This window comes from Mesoplodon mirus, assembly GCF_964341445.2.
Source record: "Mesoplodon mirus genome assembly, chromosome: 15".
Classification (NCBI taxonomy): Eukaryota; Metazoa; Chordata; class Mammalia; order Artiodactyla; family Ziphiidae; genus Mesoplodon; species Mesoplodon mirus.
In genome coordinates this window covers 22,642,647-22,660,645 of record NC_138991.1, presented here as the reverse complement: position 1 = coordinate 22,660,645, position 17,999 = coordinate 22,642,647, and the positions used below count along the sequence as shown (strand labels likewise).

At 52.3% G+C, this 17,999-nt stretch overlaps 1 protein-coding gene across 4 annotated transcripts in view; it reads right to left on the bottom strand.

Annotated features, from left to right (window-relative positions):
* Positions 1–1,308: 1,308 nt before the first annotated feature.
* Positions 1,309–17,999, bottom strand: part of MTCL2 (microtubule crosslinking factor 2) — a 66,745-nt gene continuing 50,054 nt past the window's right edge. Inside the window, exons 9-15 of one of the 4 annotated variants that reach the window (XM_082645809.1) lie at positions 16,204–16,308; positions 15,050–15,217; positions 13,227–13,478; positions 11,743–11,814; positions 10,698–10,768; positions 7,591–8,941; positions 1,309–4,158 (exon numbers count right to left, since the gene is read on the bottom strand). In XM_082645809.1, the coding sequence (XP_082501935.1) occupies positions 4,006–4,158; positions 7,591–8,941; positions 10,698–10,768; positions 11,743–11,814; positions 13,227–13,478; positions 15,050–15,217; positions 16,204–16,308 (2,172 nt within the window). In that variant the 3' untranslated portion in view covers positions 1,309–4,005. The other 3 variants (XM_082645810.1, XM_082645811.1, XM_082645812.1) reach the window with 3 other exon arrangements.

Here is a 17,999-nt window from a genome sequence, read left to right as displayed (position 1 = left end):
AGGTTGAGGCGGGTCCCAGGAAGCTGCATTTTGGACATGCCCTAAGAGGATTCTGATGCAGGGGTCCCCACACCACCCTCTGGGACACACAGGTCCAGTGATTCAGAGTTGACTGGTTTTATGTCTGGGTTGGGCAGTGGCATATTCTCGGTGTCCTATACCCACACAAAGCCCCCAGTGGGGCAGTGGGTTGACACAGCAAGCAGGACAGCGTTGGGCTGGGGGGTCCAGTGGACCCAGGTTCTAGTCTAAACTTGATGACTTCCCAGTTAGGTGACTCAGCGATGAGACCTGCACTTCAGTTTCGTCACCTGTAAAATGGGAGCACTAACCCCTATCCTGCCAAGGTTGCCTCCCAGAGTTGGCCCTTAGAAGTCTGAAGGAGATGCGGCATGGGGAAGCAATTCCTAAACAGCAATGTGCTCTAGGAGGGGTGTATGGGGTGGGGGGGGATGATGCCGGTGGGGCTGGAAGGCTGGCAAAGCTGGGGTGGGGAGGACATTCTAGATGGGAGAGGAGAGGGAAGAAGGGCCTGGAAGTTGGATGGGCAAGAGGAGAACAGGCCAGGTGATGAAACCATGAAAGGTGCATGGGGGCAGGCATGAGGGAGCCATGTGGCAATTAGGGTGTAAGAGGGTCAAATCTTGGGCCCTCAACTTTGTCACCTGGGAGAGCAGCTGGTAGAGGAGCGTCCCTCGGGAGACCAAGGGGAGGGCCATTTTGAGCAAGACCTCTTGGAGGAGTTTTTGGGGGTGGGGGGGGGAAGGGCTGCCAGGGTGACAGGGACTTGGATACTGATGCTTTGTGCATGCAGGATCTAGGGACCACTGATGTGCCAAAGTGGTTTGACTTTCATTTCAAATACAGACATCATTGCCCCCAGGAGGGTTTAATTTGGCTCTGGGAAGAGGTCAGACATAAGAAACACAAGATCGTCCAGTTTGGGGTCAACCATGCCAACTGGTCTCCCATTTCCCCTCAACCAATTGGTGCCAACACAATGGATCCAAGCCTAGGGTTCTGTAGGGAATTAGGACCCCAGGGTTCCTTGGGACTTTGGCTGCAGAGAATAGAGATGGGGAAAGGAAAAAGAAGGCTAGAGGAGGAGGAGGAAGAGAAGGAAGAAGAAGCTGCTAGGAGTAAAAAGGTAAGGGGCAGCAGGAAGGGGAAGAAAGGGGGAAAGGGCAGTGTTCCTTCCTGGGACCCAGTGCTCCAGGGGAGTCCCCACAGAGGGCCAGGCAGTTTTCTGCTTTGGGAATGTTACCAAGACTTAAAAAGGCATTTGAAGAAACAAACTTAGAAATTACATTCCAAAAGAGTAGAGAGTTTTTACAAACCAACCCCCCACCCCAAAAAAGAAAATACAACCGTTACTAATTAAAATGCTAAAAATCAAACCAAACCAATATTTACACGTAACAGTTTCAACCCCATCAAGCCCCTCGTCCAGAGGCTTCTGTAGGAACAGTGATGAGTGACCTTGTACAGTGGCATGCAGGAAGCAGAAACTGGGACTTTATTGAAAACCAAGATCTGGGGTCTCTGACACGGGCTGAGGGCTGGGTGGCCAGGCTCTAAGACAATGAGAACGCAAGGACAATCTTGGATGAGAACGACGGTAAGGCTGAACGGTCCGCAGGGTTCAGATCTCACGAGGATTTCTCCCCAAGGCTAGAAGCACAGCCTCCCTGGCCCTCTGCAGCTCTGGAAAGTGCCAGAGGCCTCTGGTGGCTTGTGGCCTTGTGTGAATCCCCTCCCTTGGAGATAACCTTGGAGGGGCCCCCTGACCTCTTGGGTGGGAGCAGTGGCATCCTAGAGGGGATTGGCCCATGGCTCCATCAGCCTGCCTGCTCTGCCCACACAGGTCACTATGGCATGAGGAAGTGGCTGCTTGCACTAACATAACCCCAAGTTCTGCTGATAGGGAATGGCAATGAAGGAATTTGGGTAACTGGTCCAGGCGCCCCAGGAAGGGCAAGACCGGGAGCTGGTAGGTGGGAGCGCAGAGGCATCTCCTGAGTCCTGGGGGCAAATTAGCCAAGCTGCTGGCTTTTGGTCTTCCTGATGGCAAATTCACAGATAAGCCACTCTATCCTGGTGTTTCCACTCTGAGCCCCCAGCCCGTTGCAGGCAGATGTGTGGGCATGTGTGTAAACAAAACGGGTTCACTGGCACCAAGGGGGAGGCCATCTGCGTACCCCTCCCCCATCACCACACTGTGATGAGCCACGGTGCAATCCATCCGATGGCTCAGGCAGCTCACATGGGACATGGGGAAGGGTGGGCAGTGGAATTGGGGCTGGGAGGCGAGCCGGGAGAGCCCATAGGCTAAGGAGAGAGGCTGGTGAAAAAGCTGGCAGGCTGGTGAGAACTGAGGCAGGCTGGCAGACACTCTCAGATCCATGTGCAAAGCTGCAATAAACAACATTCTTGAAGTTCAGTCCTGTTTTCCTGTGAGTTCTCACTTGGGGAACTTGGAGAGATCTCCATGCTCTTGATGAAGCCTTAGTAATCCGTGTTTGACTCATCGAACCAAAAAAGGTGTCAGAGGGAGGGAGGAAAGTGAGAAAGAAAATGGAAAATGTTTGGGAAGCAGTCCAGCCCTCCACCCTGTCTGTGAGCATTTACAGACTCACGTCTGGGGGTTGGGCAAGTACCGGGTGTTGAGTGTAAAGTGGTGCTCTGAGGCCAAAGGGTCAGCAGTTTTGGGGGAGCAGACTGCAGGGCTCCAGCTTTGCTGGGGGACCCTCCAAAGCTGACCTGGAGACCAGAGCTCGGCTGCTGAGTTGCCTCATCCACACAGGGGACCCTGCGCCTGTCCATCGTGTTAAAGCCTTGCATTGTCCCAGTGGCGAGAGTACATGGATCAACCTCCAATAAATTACCTTAGGGGCTTTGGGGTAAGTTAAATTATTAAAATAAAGTAAAACCACCTTAAATATTTATAGTAAGAAAAATTCAAATAAACAACCGAGGCAAGAAACGTGTTTCCAGGCCCCAGTCTATTGCCATGTCCTGGGGCACTGGCCTCTCGGAATGCTCCTTGGCCTGACCTGGCCTTCTGGGAGTCTCTTACTGGGAACGTCTTTGCCCTCCACCAGCTGCAGGATGTAATCACAGTGGAGATGCAGTGCCCCTCCAGGGTGCCAGGGAAAGAGACCCCAGCGATCAAGGCAGTGGGCAATTAGGCATTTATTTATCTGTGCACCAGGTCTTGAGATGGACTTTACCTATTTCTGTCCTCAAGGAGTCTCCTGGGAAGGTTGGGGCCCCCCAAGTCACCTTGGCAAGAAAGGCAGTTCCAGTGGCTCCCCAACCCTGAGCCCCTCGTCTTCTAGTCCTTGCTGCATCCAAGCTACGGGCAGGGAGATCCAGGGCTCCAGGATTCCAAGCAGATACTTGACCCTGGTTACCGCCCTATCATATCCCCTAGAGCCACAGCAATCCAGAGCAGAAGGCTGGGAGGAGGAGGCGGTGGAGGGAAGAAATGGACGGGGTGATGCCCATTTCAGCTCCACCAAGAACCCCAAGTTGAGCCCTAGAGCAAAGCCTGTTCTTCTCATTGGTGTTTCTTCCCCATGAAGAGGGATGTGGTTGGCAGGGAACGTCTCTGTGAGCCCTTTTCCCTGAGGGGCATGGCTGGAAGTGTATCCTTTCCTTGGCTCTTCTGAGAAGTGGGTGTGCCTAGAACCAGGCAAGGCTCTCCCTTATGACCCAGGGATCAGCTCCCAAGGGATCTCTCTGGAGATGCTTCTGAAGCCCAGTTTTGGTCTTTCTCCCACTCGCTGCCTTCCCCCCTGGGAAGTCAGAGATCGCCACCCAGCAGTCAGCAGGAGGCCCCGCTTTACCTGGATGGGAAAGCCCTTCTGCGGCGGCGGTGCAGCTGCTGTCCCTCCTGGGCGAGAGATGCAGGGGGCGCGGGCCCCTCACCTCGTCTCCTCTCCGCGGGTTCCCTTTGGCTGTCCAGGGACTGGGCTGGTTGAGGTGGGGACCTCGGCTGCTCTGTCACTCGCTGGGGGGGGCTGCCCTCTCCTCCCCACCCCAGGCACACTCCGAAGGGTGCAGCCTGCACTTGGAAGGAGAGTGGCGGACGGCAGAGCGGGATGGCCGGGCGAAGCAGGAGGCGAGAGACTGGGTGCTACAGTCACACACGGCATCCTGGGAGGAGGGAGGAAGAAGTCGGGAGGAGCCAGGAGGCACTGCCCACCCAGGGACTGGGTGGCCAGGCAAGAAATTTGGACTCAGCTGTGCCCAGGGACCAGTTCCCAGGGGCTGTAGCCCCTCTCTGGACCAATTTTTAAAAATTATTTTCTCCCATTAGAGTAGTAATGAATGCTCACAAACAACCATCCAGAAGGTAATAAATTCTGGAATATACAAAGAAGAAAGTAGACATTGTCCATGAAAGATAAATTCTCAAAACATTGCACACACATGCATTTACCCAAATGGATTCAAGCCCTACAGCTTATTTTGTAATTGCAAAACATGAACACTTTTTTGTCATGTATGTCCAGATCTCCTTCTTTTTAATGGCCACATACTATTCCACTGAATGGAAGTAGCTTGATTTATTTATCCAATGCATTTTTTATGTGGATATTAGGTAGTTTCTAATTTTTTTTTACTATTACCAACACACAGGGATAATGGTTAAAAGTGCTGCTGTACATTATTTACAATTGCCAAAACCTAAGTGTCCATCAACAGATGAATGGATAAAGAAGATGTGGTATATATCTACAATAGAATACTACTCAGCTATAAAAAAAGAATGAGATTTTGCCATTTGCAGTAACATGGATAGACTTGGAGGGCATTATGCTAGGTGAAATAAGTTAGATAGAGAAAGACAAATACTGTATGATATCATTTGTATGTGGAATCTAAAAATTACAACACACTCCTGAATATAACAAAAAAGAAGCAGACCCACGTATACAGAGAACAAACTAGTGGTTACCAGTGGGGAGAGGGAAGGGGGGAGGGGCAATATAAAGGTAGGGGATTAAGAGGTACAAACTATCAGGTATAAAATAAGCTATTGTACAAGGATATATTTTACAGCACAGGGAATATAGCCAGTACTTTATAGTAACCATAAATGGACTATATCCTTTAAAAATTATGAATCACTATATTACACACTTGTAACTTATATAATATTGTACAGCAACTATACTTTGAAAAAAAAAAGTGCTGCTGTAAAACTCAATTGCTTGGTTCAAATCCCAGCCCAACTGTCTACCAGCTGTGTGAACTTGGATAAGTTATTTAACCTCTTTGAGCCTTGATTTTTCCTGCTCTAAGATGAGGGATGTGATACCTCTGTCAAAGTTGTTGTGAGGGTCACATAAGATATATGTGAAGCATTTGATAGAGCCTATTAAGTATTCAATAAATCTTAGCAATTTTTATTAATAATGCAATACATTTCTTTACACACGTATCCACCTCTGTGAATATTTCCATAGGCTGCATTCCTAGGAGAGCTACTGGGTCAACAGGTAATAAGCACATTTTACATACTGAAAAACATTTGGATCAACTGTGAAACCAACATTCAAAATACGGCCAGCTTTGTACCTCTGTTTCTTTATGTAGAGTGTGGTTATGTGGGTGTAATGATTAATTTCATGTGTCAGCTTGACTGGGCCGCAGGTCCAGATATTTGGTCAAATATTATCCTGGGTGCCTCTGCAAGGATGCTTTTGGAAGACAGTAACATTTAAACCAGTAGACTGAGTAAAGCAGATGGCTCTCTCTAATGTGGGTGGGCCTTATCCAATCAGTCAATGTACTGAATAGACCACAAAGGCTGACTCCCCCTGAGTAAGAAAGAATTCTTCCTTCCTGATGACCTTTAGATTGGAACTACGTCAGCTACATATGCTGTACCGGAGCTATATTGGCTCTTCTGGTTCTCAGACTTTTGGACTCAGACAGGAACTAAATCATTGGCTTTCCTGGGTCTTCAGCTTGCAGTATAATAAATCTCTCTCTCTCTCTCTCTCTCTCTCTCTCTCTCTCCACACACACACACACACACACACACACACACACATAACCACAAAGCCTATTGGTTTTGTTTCTCTGGAGAACTCTAATACAATGGGTGTGTTCAGTTTGTGAGAATTCAATAAGCCATATTCTTACAATATGCTCAGTATGTATATTAACCTCAAAAAGGGTTTTCTTAAGTTAAAAAAAGAGGAATGAATATTTAAAAGGTTTTTTTTTTTTTTTTTTAAATGCAGCCAGAGAGTATAGAGAAGTAAGGCACTCACCATACACTCCTGGGGGTTCCAGAAATTAAACAAAGTCTTTGGAAAGACAATTTAGCAACACTTATCAAATACCTTTAACAATTTACAGTCTTTTATTCTGGAATCCCACTTCTGCAACTCAAATGTAAGGAAATAATCTGCAGTATGGAAAAATGCTTTAGTGTCAAGATGTTCACCACAGCATTACGTATAATAGGGAAAAACTAGAAACCAGCTAAACATACAACACGTACAAATCACATGGGTCAATCCCAGCCCATGCCACCTCTCTGTGCCCCCACCTACAACCTTCCTTCACTCCGTGCACTGCAGACCGTGATACCACCCCTGACCACAGCTGACTGGACCAAGGGGTTACACTGGATTCAAGTTACACTAGTCAGTTTCTTCCTGAAATGTGGAAAGGGGACAGAGGGATTTGAGTCAGTCTCCCTTAGGTGCTGGAACTGGAAGATGTTATAAAAGCAGAGTAGGCAGAGCCCACCTGGACCATATTCCAATACAACAGAGACAGAGGGAGGAAGAGGACATCAGAGAAAATGAAGCTCAAGAGAGAGGAGAGGGAGACAGAGCAGCCACTGGGGCCTTTGGGTCCCTGCCCTTGGGTTCCATGAGATCCTCTGCAATTTCCCTTTCTGCAAAGCTAACTTACATGCGTTGTTTTACTAACATGCACGTAATCCCTAACTAAATCTGAAATTGGTATCAGGAGTGGAGTGAGCAGCAAAACAGTCCCAGAGAAAATGGAAGCACTTAGGGATAGAGTCTTGGTGAGGGCAGTGGTGTGCTGGTACATGTTTAATGACTAGTTTCCCAGGAGTAAGAGGAGAAGCCCTGATTTGCAGCATTTCCAATTTTCACAGAGTAAATCCTCCCATGCAGCATTTCTAATTTTCACGGAGTAAATCCTCCCCTGGTGGCCGATCTCAAGGTACTAAGGTGACATCACTAAACACAGAGATGTACACGATTGGCTCTCATGAACCAAAGGAGCTGGCTGCCGCACACCACTGGGTAGCAGGAGGGCAGTGAGCATGCCTCCTCCCTGGAGGGGATGCCGGCAATCTCTGGGGTGTGATGGCAAAGCAGGTGGGTATGCCACCATGCTCACCAGTCTCTCGTATTCAGATGGTGTGTCCATCAGGTCTGCTGTTCCAGGTCTGGGGCCTTCCAACCCCCATCCCAGAGCAGCACAAGGACCTTTTGAAATACACAAACCACATGCCTGAGTTTGAAAACCAAGAGCGGGACCTTATAAGCCAATCTTACCTCCCAAGAAAAAGGGCAGACCCCACCCACCTACCTCATTGGGAAGGACCGTGGCTCCATCTCCATCACGAGGGACCCCATCCTTCCCCACCTGGGGGAGCATGGAAAGCCTGGCCTCCTCGCTGCCGCCTGACTTGGCTGCCTTCTTGTTCAGGATCCTGGCCATGCCCTCCGGCTGGTGGTAGCTGGCAGGGGAGATGGGCTCCAGCTTCTTGGCGCCCTCCTCCCCGGGTATGGACGTGGGGCTTGGCGCCCGGCCACACACGTTGCGGAAGAACTCCTGCACGATGCCATACTTGGGAGGCTCGGGCTTGGCCCGGGCCTCGGACACGCCCAGTTTCCAGACGGACTCGGTGCTCCCCGAGTGCTCCACCACGCTGAATAGGCTGGAAAGCCCATCGTTGATGTTCCTCAGCACGGGGCTGTCCCGCGTGGTGGTGGAGCGGGCCCAGGCCGAGCCGTTCTGCTTGCCCTGATGCAGGTTCCACAGGCTGCGGTCCTTGGCCCCGTCCAGCTTGGACACGGACCGCCTCTGGAGCTTGGGCGAGCCGTACTTGGGCGAGCAGCACGGCCGCTCGATGCGCGAGTGCACCTTGTCCAGGGAGGAGGAGATCTGCTTGCTGCGCACGGACACCAGCGAGGAGCCGCGGGGCGACCAGCTCTTGCCGTGCAGGCTGCTGCGGGGCGGGTCGGTCTGCAGGCCCACGCTGACCGTGCGGATGGTCTGCGTGCCCACGCTGGCCAGGCCCACCGTCTGGCTGGACGCGCTCTTCACCTTCCGCTCCAGCGAGCCCGAGCGCATGGCCTGGCGCACGCAGTTGGTGATCTCCTTCATGTCGTCGCTCATGTTCCCCGACATCTCAAAGTCGTGCAGGGCCGCCGGGAAGCCGGGCCCGGCCGCTGAGGGGCCGCCCCCGGAGCCCCCGTCCAGGCGCTGCCGGGAGAAGTTGCAGAGCCAGCGGCTGTAGGAGCTTTCCGCCAGCCCGTCCTCCTCGGCCGACTCTTTGGGCTTGGCTGTGGTGAAGAGGAAGCCGGGCTCGATGATGATCTTGCCCTCCCTGTCATGGACCACGGGGACGCCCAGGCGCCGGGCCACCGGGGGGCTGTAGTAGACGCGGATGCCCGTCTTGTCGGGAGCCGTGTAGCTGCGCTGCATCTGCCTCCCCGCCGGCTCCTGGCAGCCCAGGGCACCCAGGCGGTTGCAGTCACGTGGTGAGAGCCCTGGCTGTTCCGGGGCAGCCTTCTCCGGGTCCACCGGCTGGGGGCCCACAAAGGCAAAGGCAGGGCTGTTGGGCAGCTTCTTGCCCCGGGCGGCTTCCCCTGCGAGGTAGGGGGAACAGTCCAGCAGACTTTCAAACTCTGACATGGAGGAAACAGATTTGGTCCTGGGAAGAACAGAGGAGAAAGGGCAGAGTTAGTGGAAGATGCCTCATGCGGAGCAGGTACTCTGGTCTTCCTCCCTGGTCCGTGCACTTTGCGGGCAGGGGGCGGTGGGGCAGCGGGGAGACGGACCATGACGGTCCTGCTCACCTCTTGCGTTAGACGCTGTAGGTGCCCTGTCCCTCATCCCCTCCACACTCACACCTACACACGCAACACTGCATCTCTGAGCACCTGCCATTCTCCACCGGAGGGCTTTTTTTCTGTCTGCAGGAGCACACTTGGCCTCCACCCACAGGAAGCTAGACATTCACACAGTTTATGGTCCTAGGCACAGCCCTCAACAAACAATGAGTGGGGTTTGGTGGCTTGGTCCAGCCTCCCTGTCCCCAAGGTGGGAGAACTCATGTTCTGCTCTGGCTCCCAGAGATCCTGTGAAATTGAGCTCCAGTTGCCCACGTGTATCCTGGGTGATAACACCTCCTTTAGGGTGCCTTCCCTTCCCTGTCTCACTTCCAGGCTTTGCCTGGAATCCTCTCCCAAATATACCATTTGCACTTAAATCCTTGCCTCAAGGTTTACTTTTTTTTTTTTTGCGGTACCCGGGCCTCTCACTGTTGTGGCCCCTCCCGCTGCGGAGCACAGGCTCCGGACGCGCAGGCTCAGCGGCCATGGCTCAAGGGCCCAGCCGCTCCACGGCATGTGGGATCTTCCCAGACCGGGGCACGAACCTGCGTCCCCTGCATCAGCAAGCGGGCTCTCAACCACTGCGCCACCAGGGAAGCCCCCCAAGGTTTACTTTTGAGGGAACCCAATCTAGGACGCCATTTAATCTCCAGCCCAGACCTGGCACATGTGCTGCCTGATGACTGTAAGTGCCAGGCCTACGTGGCAACATGGCACACGTCAGACCATTCAGTCCTCCAACAACTCTAGGGGGCAGTTCCTGTTATCCCAGTAGGCAGAAATGGGAAGTCTAGCCCAAGGGCACAGAGCTAGAAATAATAGTGCTGGAATTCAAATCCCACACTATGACTCCAGAGCCACCCTCCTATCCTGGGGCCCACCTGGTTTCATGCTACTCGCACGGCCCCTGGGAGGTTCTGTTACCCTGAATGTTTTCATAATGGTTTCCCAGTGGTGGAGACATGGTCCTGATAGTGCTAGGGGTTTTCCTGGCTATAGCACAGGGCTGGGCCCAGAGGATGCTGCTCACTAGTCCCAGGAATAGATGTCCAGCTGGACTCTCCCAACTCCAGAGACAGGAAGAACCCCAAGAGGAGCTAAACAGTTTCTTTCCCAGCTAGGATATTCTGGGGCCCCAGTTTTCCACGCCCAGAATCAAAAAAAGCACAGGCTACAACTGCCATCACCCAAACTTTCCCAGCTCCTAAGTGGCTTGGGTTCCATAAAAACCATATCCCAGGGGACTTCCCTGGTGGTCCAGTGGTTAAGACTTCACCTTCCAATGCAGGGGGTGCGGGTTCGATCCCTGGTAGAGGAGCTAAGATCCCACATGCCTCCGGGCCAAAAAACCAAAACGTAAAACAGAAGCAGTATTGTAACAAATTCAAAAAAGACTAAAAAAATGGTCCACATCAAAAAAAAAAAATCTTTAGAAACCATATCCCAATGTTCTCCCAATTCAGCTGAGGTGCAGTGGTGGGTGCGCAGGGCAGAGGAAGAGAAGAGAGGCGAAGGGGCAGGGCAGCCTGCAGGGTGGGGCTGGGGGGCAGAGCATGGGAGGGGCTGCTATAGCACCTCTTTAAGCCGGTTCCCCCAAGCTCAGCTTCAGAAACAGCCTCCTTGCTGTGGATCTTCTCACTGTGTGTCTGCCATAGAAGAGAGACAGGAAAGGGTCAGTCTGGCCACTAGCACACAGAGGGAAGGTAACAGGGGGTCAGTGTGGGAGCTGGCCCCAAGCCCCACGCATGAGTCTCCTTTTGTAGAGCAGGAGTGATGTCAGCCCTGATCTAGAATGCTCATTGCTCAGTTTCTGGCTACAGTGCACCTACCTCCTCTCCACACACACATAGGTATGTGATCCAGGCATGGCCAATCAGTGGTCCAAGAGGGAACCCAAGGAAAGAGACTCTATTTAGAACTTACTCTGAATGTAGTGGCAGCGACAAAGCACCCGGTAGTCGCTGCTCAGCTGAAGGTGAAAGCAGTGACCTGAGGTCCTGCTTGGGGTTTGCCCCACCCTGGTTCAGAGACCTGCACCAGTTTTCTGACCCTGCATCACCAGCCCTCTTGAGCCCCTAATGAAATCCTCTCCTGCTTCAGTTCCCCAGAATTGGCTTTTATTGCTTCCTCAGGCTATCATGAGCAAGGGCCCATATGTTCACTGTTTGGTTACTCAGTGTGTGGCTATATGGACAGTGCACCTGAGGCTTAGAAGCAAACTTCACTGATGGATCTCCACAACCAGGGCTGGGCTAAGGCAGAGAACGTGATGCTCGTTTTACCAATGAGGCAACTGGGGCCCAGAGAGGGAGAGTGACTTGCCCAGGATCACACAGCTCTTTGGAGGCTCTGCTTTTAAGAAAGGCACCACTGAAACACAGAGAAACACCTAGTCTAGCCTTTGTCCCAGGCATGGAAGGATGGAGCTAACAGGGGGCTCTTTACAGGTCTCAAGGCTGGAACCATGAAGTAGAGACCTCAGGATTGAGGAGCCCAAGGGGGTGAGGGTGTGTGATCTGTGGGACAGGTTTAGCATCCTCCCTGTCACATTCCCCACAAGTGAGAGACTTTCCAGTGTAGCCAGGAGCACAGCACATGGGTGGCCTGCCACCCCGCTCACCTCTTTCCAGCTGTTATCCTGCTTCTCCAGATCCGAGTGCTTCAGGACCCAAGGGTCAGCAGCCTTCTGCAGCTGGGCAAGAGTAAAGAAGATGGTCATGTGCAGGCTAAGATGGTGAGCAGGGCCCTATTCTGGGCAGGGCCATTCCCCAGGCTCCACTCTGCAGCCCAGATGACCCAGGTCATGGACTCAGAGCCACCTTCCCAGTGGGCAGCAGCTCTGAACCAACGGAGTGGGTTTGACAAATGATCATGAAGCCAACCACTTACAGGCGTCCTTGTAAGTGTAATATATCAAGCACGGTAATGGTTGTTATTACCGTGTTAATTCATGCTACAACGCCTGCAACAGCTATGTTAGCCAAGCAGCAGCCGAATGACATCAAAGTGGTATCTCCACCTACGTATGCGAAGCAGCAATTAAACCGAATGAGAGTGGCCTCTGCATTCTGTCATGAACAGCTCTCTATGAAAGAGGCAAAGTGTAAATAATATGTATATTAGGATTCAATTAATGATTTTAAAAAATCTCTGAATGTAAATTTTTTTTTATTTTTTAAAGGGCTTCAAATGCTTGGCTTTTATTTAATTAATTAATTAGTTTATTTATTTATTTATTTATTTATCTTTGGCTGTGTTGGGTCTTCATTTCTGTGCGAGGGCTTTCTCTAGGTGTGGCAAGCGGGGGCCACTCTTCATCGTGGTGCGTGGGCCTCTCACTATCGCGGTCTCTCTTGTTGCGGAGCACAGGCTCCAGACGCGCAGGCTCAGTAATTGTGGCTCACGGGCCTAGTTGCTCCACGGCATGTGGGATCCTCCCAGACCAGGGCTCGAACCCGTGTCCCCTGCATTAGCAGGCAGATTCTCAACCACTGCGCCAGCAGGGAAGCCCTGAATGTAAATTTAAACAGCAAGATAGGGAGGGAGTGGGTTGGAGTATGCTTTTGTAATATTTGAGTCTTATATAAAGATGAGTCCTGACTTATACGATTGAAATAAAAAATAAATAAAGGAAAACGTCACAGTGGAGCATAGCAGCTTGATAAGCCAGGTGCATGTTAACTGTAGTGGGGCTGTAATGGTCAATGATTGTTTTTCCTATTTCCCCCTTTTGGTCAGAGGACTCTAATTTTCATGGGAAACCTCTTGGTTCCGAGGTTTTGGCAGGTTCTAGGTGTGGGCACGTGACTCATACCTGGCAGATCACAGCCTTGTGGAAAACGAAAACTCTCTTTCCATTGAAACTGCTCAGCTGTGAGGATATGAATACAACACTAACAGAGGCCATATTTGAGAACGGCTTGCTTCAGAATAAAACACAGAGGAAAGCAAGCCTGTGAGACTGGCAGAGAGGAAGACCTGGTCCCTACTGCAGTCTCTGAGCATACAGATCCATCTCTACCTGAAGGAGTCTTCCCCCTGGTCTGTGCCTATAGCAACTTCCCCCTTGTGGCTTAAGCCATCTTGGGCTGGGACAGACCTCACCTGGCTCAGGCGATTCTGCAGCTCCTTTACCTGCTGCTCCACCTGCTGCTTCTCACCCTGAAGCCGCTCCACCAGCTGCAGCTTCTCCTGGCCCCAGTTGTGCTCACTGATCTGCAGCTGCCGTGTCAGCTCCATGACTGCACTGTAGGACTCAGCCAGGAGGTGCTGCTGTTCCTCCCGTTCCCTCTGCAGGGCTGCCTTCCAGTCGGGCCCTATCCGATCTCCAGCCCCCTTCCCAGCCTTCAGCTCCATCTGCGGAAAGAAGAGTAACCTGGGTGGCTGGCACCAGGAGGACCCTCCTCTCTGCCCTCCCTCGTCCCTCCCCGGGCACCAGCAGGGGGCAGGGGGAGGGTGCTCTCCTCAGAGGACCCCTCACCCAGGAACCTCCACTGACCTCCTCGGTTAGAGCTAAACTTTTCTCACAGTCAAGGCTTGTGTAGCACAGCTTCTACACACCAAGCTCCGTGCTAAGGGCTTTTCAGGCATTATCTGTGCCCTCAAGAAACCTCAGCAAGATAACCACCACTGTCGATATTTGACAGAGGAGGAAGAGGTTCACAGAGGTTATTTGTCCCTGGTCACATAGCTACAGAATGGCAGAGGTTCCTAGTTATTGCTTCTCATGATATTTCATCAACACTTACCCATGTTTACCAGGGTTTACGGTTAGGGGGGGACATGCACAGTCACATAAAGAATGTGGGCAGGAATCACCTGAGCATGATGGCTGTCTTGGCCCAAATCTTGGGGGGCAGGAGGGAAACGTGCAATCTCTAGAATCAATGTACCCCACACCCCCAAGCTGTGGTCAGATTCCCATGGCGGGAGGGACACCTGGAATGCCTGGGGTTGGGGGGGCAGTGGGAGCAGGGGACACTGTGGAAGGTTCAGGTGGGGCGGGAGCTGTGAGATCAGCAGGGAGGGTTGGGAGGAGAGAACGGTGGCACCAGGAAGCCAGAAGTCTGAGAACTGGGAAGAAGGTGGGACCAGGGTCATGAGGAGCCAGGAGGGCAGAGGTTGGGGGAGTGAGGGTCAGGTCTGCCACTGCCTAGCTGGGTGACCTTGGGAAAGAAGCTTAACTCCTCTGTGCCTGTTTTGTCACTTGCCCAACAAAGATAATCAGGGTACCCACCTCTGAGGGGCCCGTGATGCCTGGGAAGGCAGACTGCAGCAGGGGCAGCGGGGAGGAAGCTGGGCCCCGCAGAGTTCTGGCGTGGGGTAGGGGTTGGGGTGGTGAGAACATTCTTTCTGAGTGGGAGGAAGCCCATCCCCTCACTTCTCAGGACAGAGTGGGGGGCAGCACCTTGCCTCCAGGCACACAGCAAAGACCAAATATCCAGGACTCCTGGTTAAGGCTCTTTTGATCATCTGAGTTGTAGGGAGGGGAGCCCCCCAGTTTGGGTGGAGGGAGCAAAACAGAGTCAGGTAGCAGGGGCTTAAGGGGATCCTTATGAGGACAGCAGGCAGCAGAAGTCTGGGTGTGAGGATGAAGGATGTCACCAGGTGCAGACAGGCATTTAAGTGTTCCGGCCTCACCTGTGAGCTCATGGTGCGGCAGAGGCACCTGTGATGTCCCCATGGCTCCTTTGTCAGTCCCTCACCTGCCTTCCCTAGCCCAGGGACCTTCAGTTCCCACTGTTTCTGGTACCCTTGCTGTGTGACTCTAGGTAAGTGTCTTGCCCTCTCTGGGCCACAAGGTAAGTGAAGGGGTTCCTATGCTTCTAGGAACATGGCTTGGGCATCCTCCTCCCCAGTCTGACAGCTGAGGCCTTCGCAGAGAGGGGAACAAGGAGGGGGATGTCTCTGACAGGTGGGAGACTCACCAGGGCAGTATGGCTCTTGAGCTCTGCCCGCTCTGTCTCCCAGGTGGCCTTGGCCTTGGCAAACTGTTGCTGAAGCTCAGTCAGACCGCGGCGTTCATCCCGAAGCAGCCAGCATAGCTCCTTCAGCGTCACCTTCATGTCGGCCAGTGTCTTGATGTACTCATTGGGCTGCAGATGGGGGCAAGGCCTGGGTCAGGAGCTTTCAGAGCGGCAAGGAGGAGAGGCTGGGCTGGGAACTCATCCAGAGTCCAGCCTGGGACTCTACCAGGCCTCAGGCAAGTCCCACGACCTCTTCGGGTCATCTCCCCGTAAAACAGGCATAACAAGCCCAGCCCTGGCCACCTCTTAGACTGACACATGCCCCAGTCTCACAAAAACACAAAATTCTGTAGTTACAGCAATTATTCAACCTAATCTGAGCTGGGCCCTGGCTTCTCTGAGGCTCTGCAGCATCTAGGCCTCCGTCTTTCTCCTTGCCCAAGATCTGCCTTCTCTGACCCACCATAGGCCAGATGGGGAGTCTGAACCACGGAAGCTCCCCGACTGCCCGACTTGGGCCCAGTCTTCTCTCCTGGGCCCATGACCTGTTTCCCACCTGTAACCCAGCTTACTGTGGGTGCCCCTGGGAGCCTGACCCTACTGCTCTATACTACCCCGTGGCTTGATTTGATGGTTCCTGATCCTCGGCCACAAGGTCCTTCTTCATACAACTCACTCTAGCCTGATGTCCTTACCCCCACTATGCACATCCCAAGCTGCAGCCAGACTCAGAATACCTTGCCACATCTCTGTATATACAGTTCTCTTGGTACAGAATGGCCTTTCCCCTATTCTCTATTAGGCAAGCTCCTATTCATCCTTCGAAACCCACCACCTATGACTCCTTCTCTGTAAACCATCCTCTATACTCCAAACAGAATTAACTGCTCTCTCACCTGAGACCCCACAGTCCATCATCTGACCCTCTGTCACTGCCCTGGGGCGACTTACATACCCCATAGCACTGAGCATCTGGGGCCAGTGACCACGCAATTAACCCTCTGCCGCTCCAGTGCCTGGTGTAGGACTGGGGTCAGAAAGCAGCAAGATGTGATCACTAAACAGACAAAGGAACAGATGGACAGGACAGGACTGGAAATGGGCTGAGAACGCACCGTGTTTTGGGTCCAGCTGTCCCCCGTGCAGGTCTTGTTATCAGAATGCTGGGCGTTTAATTCCTCTTCCTCCATTAGCAGGTACAGCTCCTTCATGCTATTTACCTGTTTTTTTAAAAACCACACTCAGTAGCGGGTAGGAGGGCATCATGCCTGGGGGTCTGACCCTCAGGGGGAGGGGATACAGGCTAGTGGCCCAGATAGAAAGTGGGCTGCACAGCCAGGCAGGAATAAAGACAGGGGGTTTATGGACCAAAAGTACCCCAGCTGGGCACTGATTTCCCAGATTTTAACTTTGAGCCCTGGGCACCGTCCAGGTCAAGGAGCACAGCTGGAGAGTCAGACCCTTCCTCCCCCAACACCATCTCTTCTGCCCCAAGGACCATGAGGCATCCCTGAGAGCTACTCAGAAATAGCTATGCTGTCAAGGTAGGCACTGTGGTTGGAATAAAGGGCCACAAGGCACCCTCATAATTATAGATAACGGCAACCAGAGGCTTGGGTGGGCAGAAGGGACCCTTCCTGGGAGCGGAGGAGTTTGCTGCTGATGGATTCTGGGCAGGAGTCCAGAGCCAGCCCAGGAGACCAGGGTCTAGTTTATGACGGGAGTGAAGCAGAAGAAGTGGGTGCTCATTCACTATTCATTTCATTCGTTCATTCATTCATTTGACAAATATTTATTGAACATCTACCACACACCAGGCCCTGTGTTCAGAGCTGGGAATACATCAGTGAGCAAGACAGACAGAAGCCCTGGTCCCCTTGAGCTTCCATTCCAGTAGCAGGAAAACAAACAAATATGTGAAATATTGATACATGAAACATCATTAAATATATGGAATGTTCCATAATAATAAGTGCTATGGAGAAAAAGAGAGCTGGGAAAGGAGCTAGGATGTGCTGCACTGGGTGGTCAAGGAAGGCCTTAGAGAGAAGGTGATATTTGGGCAAAATCCTGAAGGAGGTAAAAAAAATAAGCCACGTGAATATGTGCAGGTTGAGAATTCCAGGTTAAGGTCACAGCAAATACAAAGGCCCTGAGATGGGAACACATCTATTTGAGGAAGAGCAAGAGAGCCAGGGAGGAAGAGAGAGGTACGGGGACCAAGGCTGGTTGAACAGGCTGTGTAGGGGCTTCGGCTTCTGCTCTGGGTGACATGGGAGCCAGGGGAGGATTGTGCTGAGGAGTGACATTGGCCTGACTTTCAGTTTTACGAGATCACTCTAGCTGCTGTGTTGAGATACTTTATAGGGTAGCAACAGAGCTCCATACTGCACAACACCAGGGGGCACCATCCACGTGGAGTACACGCGGCCTGGTACCTCCCTGCTTTGAATAGAAGATGCTTAGTGGAAGGGTACAAGGGCAGAGGCAGGGGGACCAGTTAGGAGGCTACGGTGATAATCCAGGCAAGAAGTGGTGATGGCTCAGATGGGGGTGGTGAGGGGGTAGGCAGTGCAGCTGGGTCAGATTCTGTAGATTCTAGATAGATTCGCAGTGTGCAAGAAAGGCCACGTAAGCCAAGTGCCTGGACAAGCTCCCCAAGGAGGCAGGTGAAGGTCAAGGAGAGACGTGGCCTGAGGGCTGAGCCCTCGGGACTGTTGACGTTAAGGGGTCAGTTCAGGGAGAAAATGAGGGTCTAGCCAAGGAGACTGAGAAGGAGCAACCAGTGAGGTGGAAGGAAAACCAAGAGAGTGCGGTGAAATCAAATGAAGAAGGGTTTCTGGGGTTCAGGGCAGGCACTGAGGCTGGAAATATGTGGGGTGGAGCAGGGCCTGTGTGAATAAATACCCAG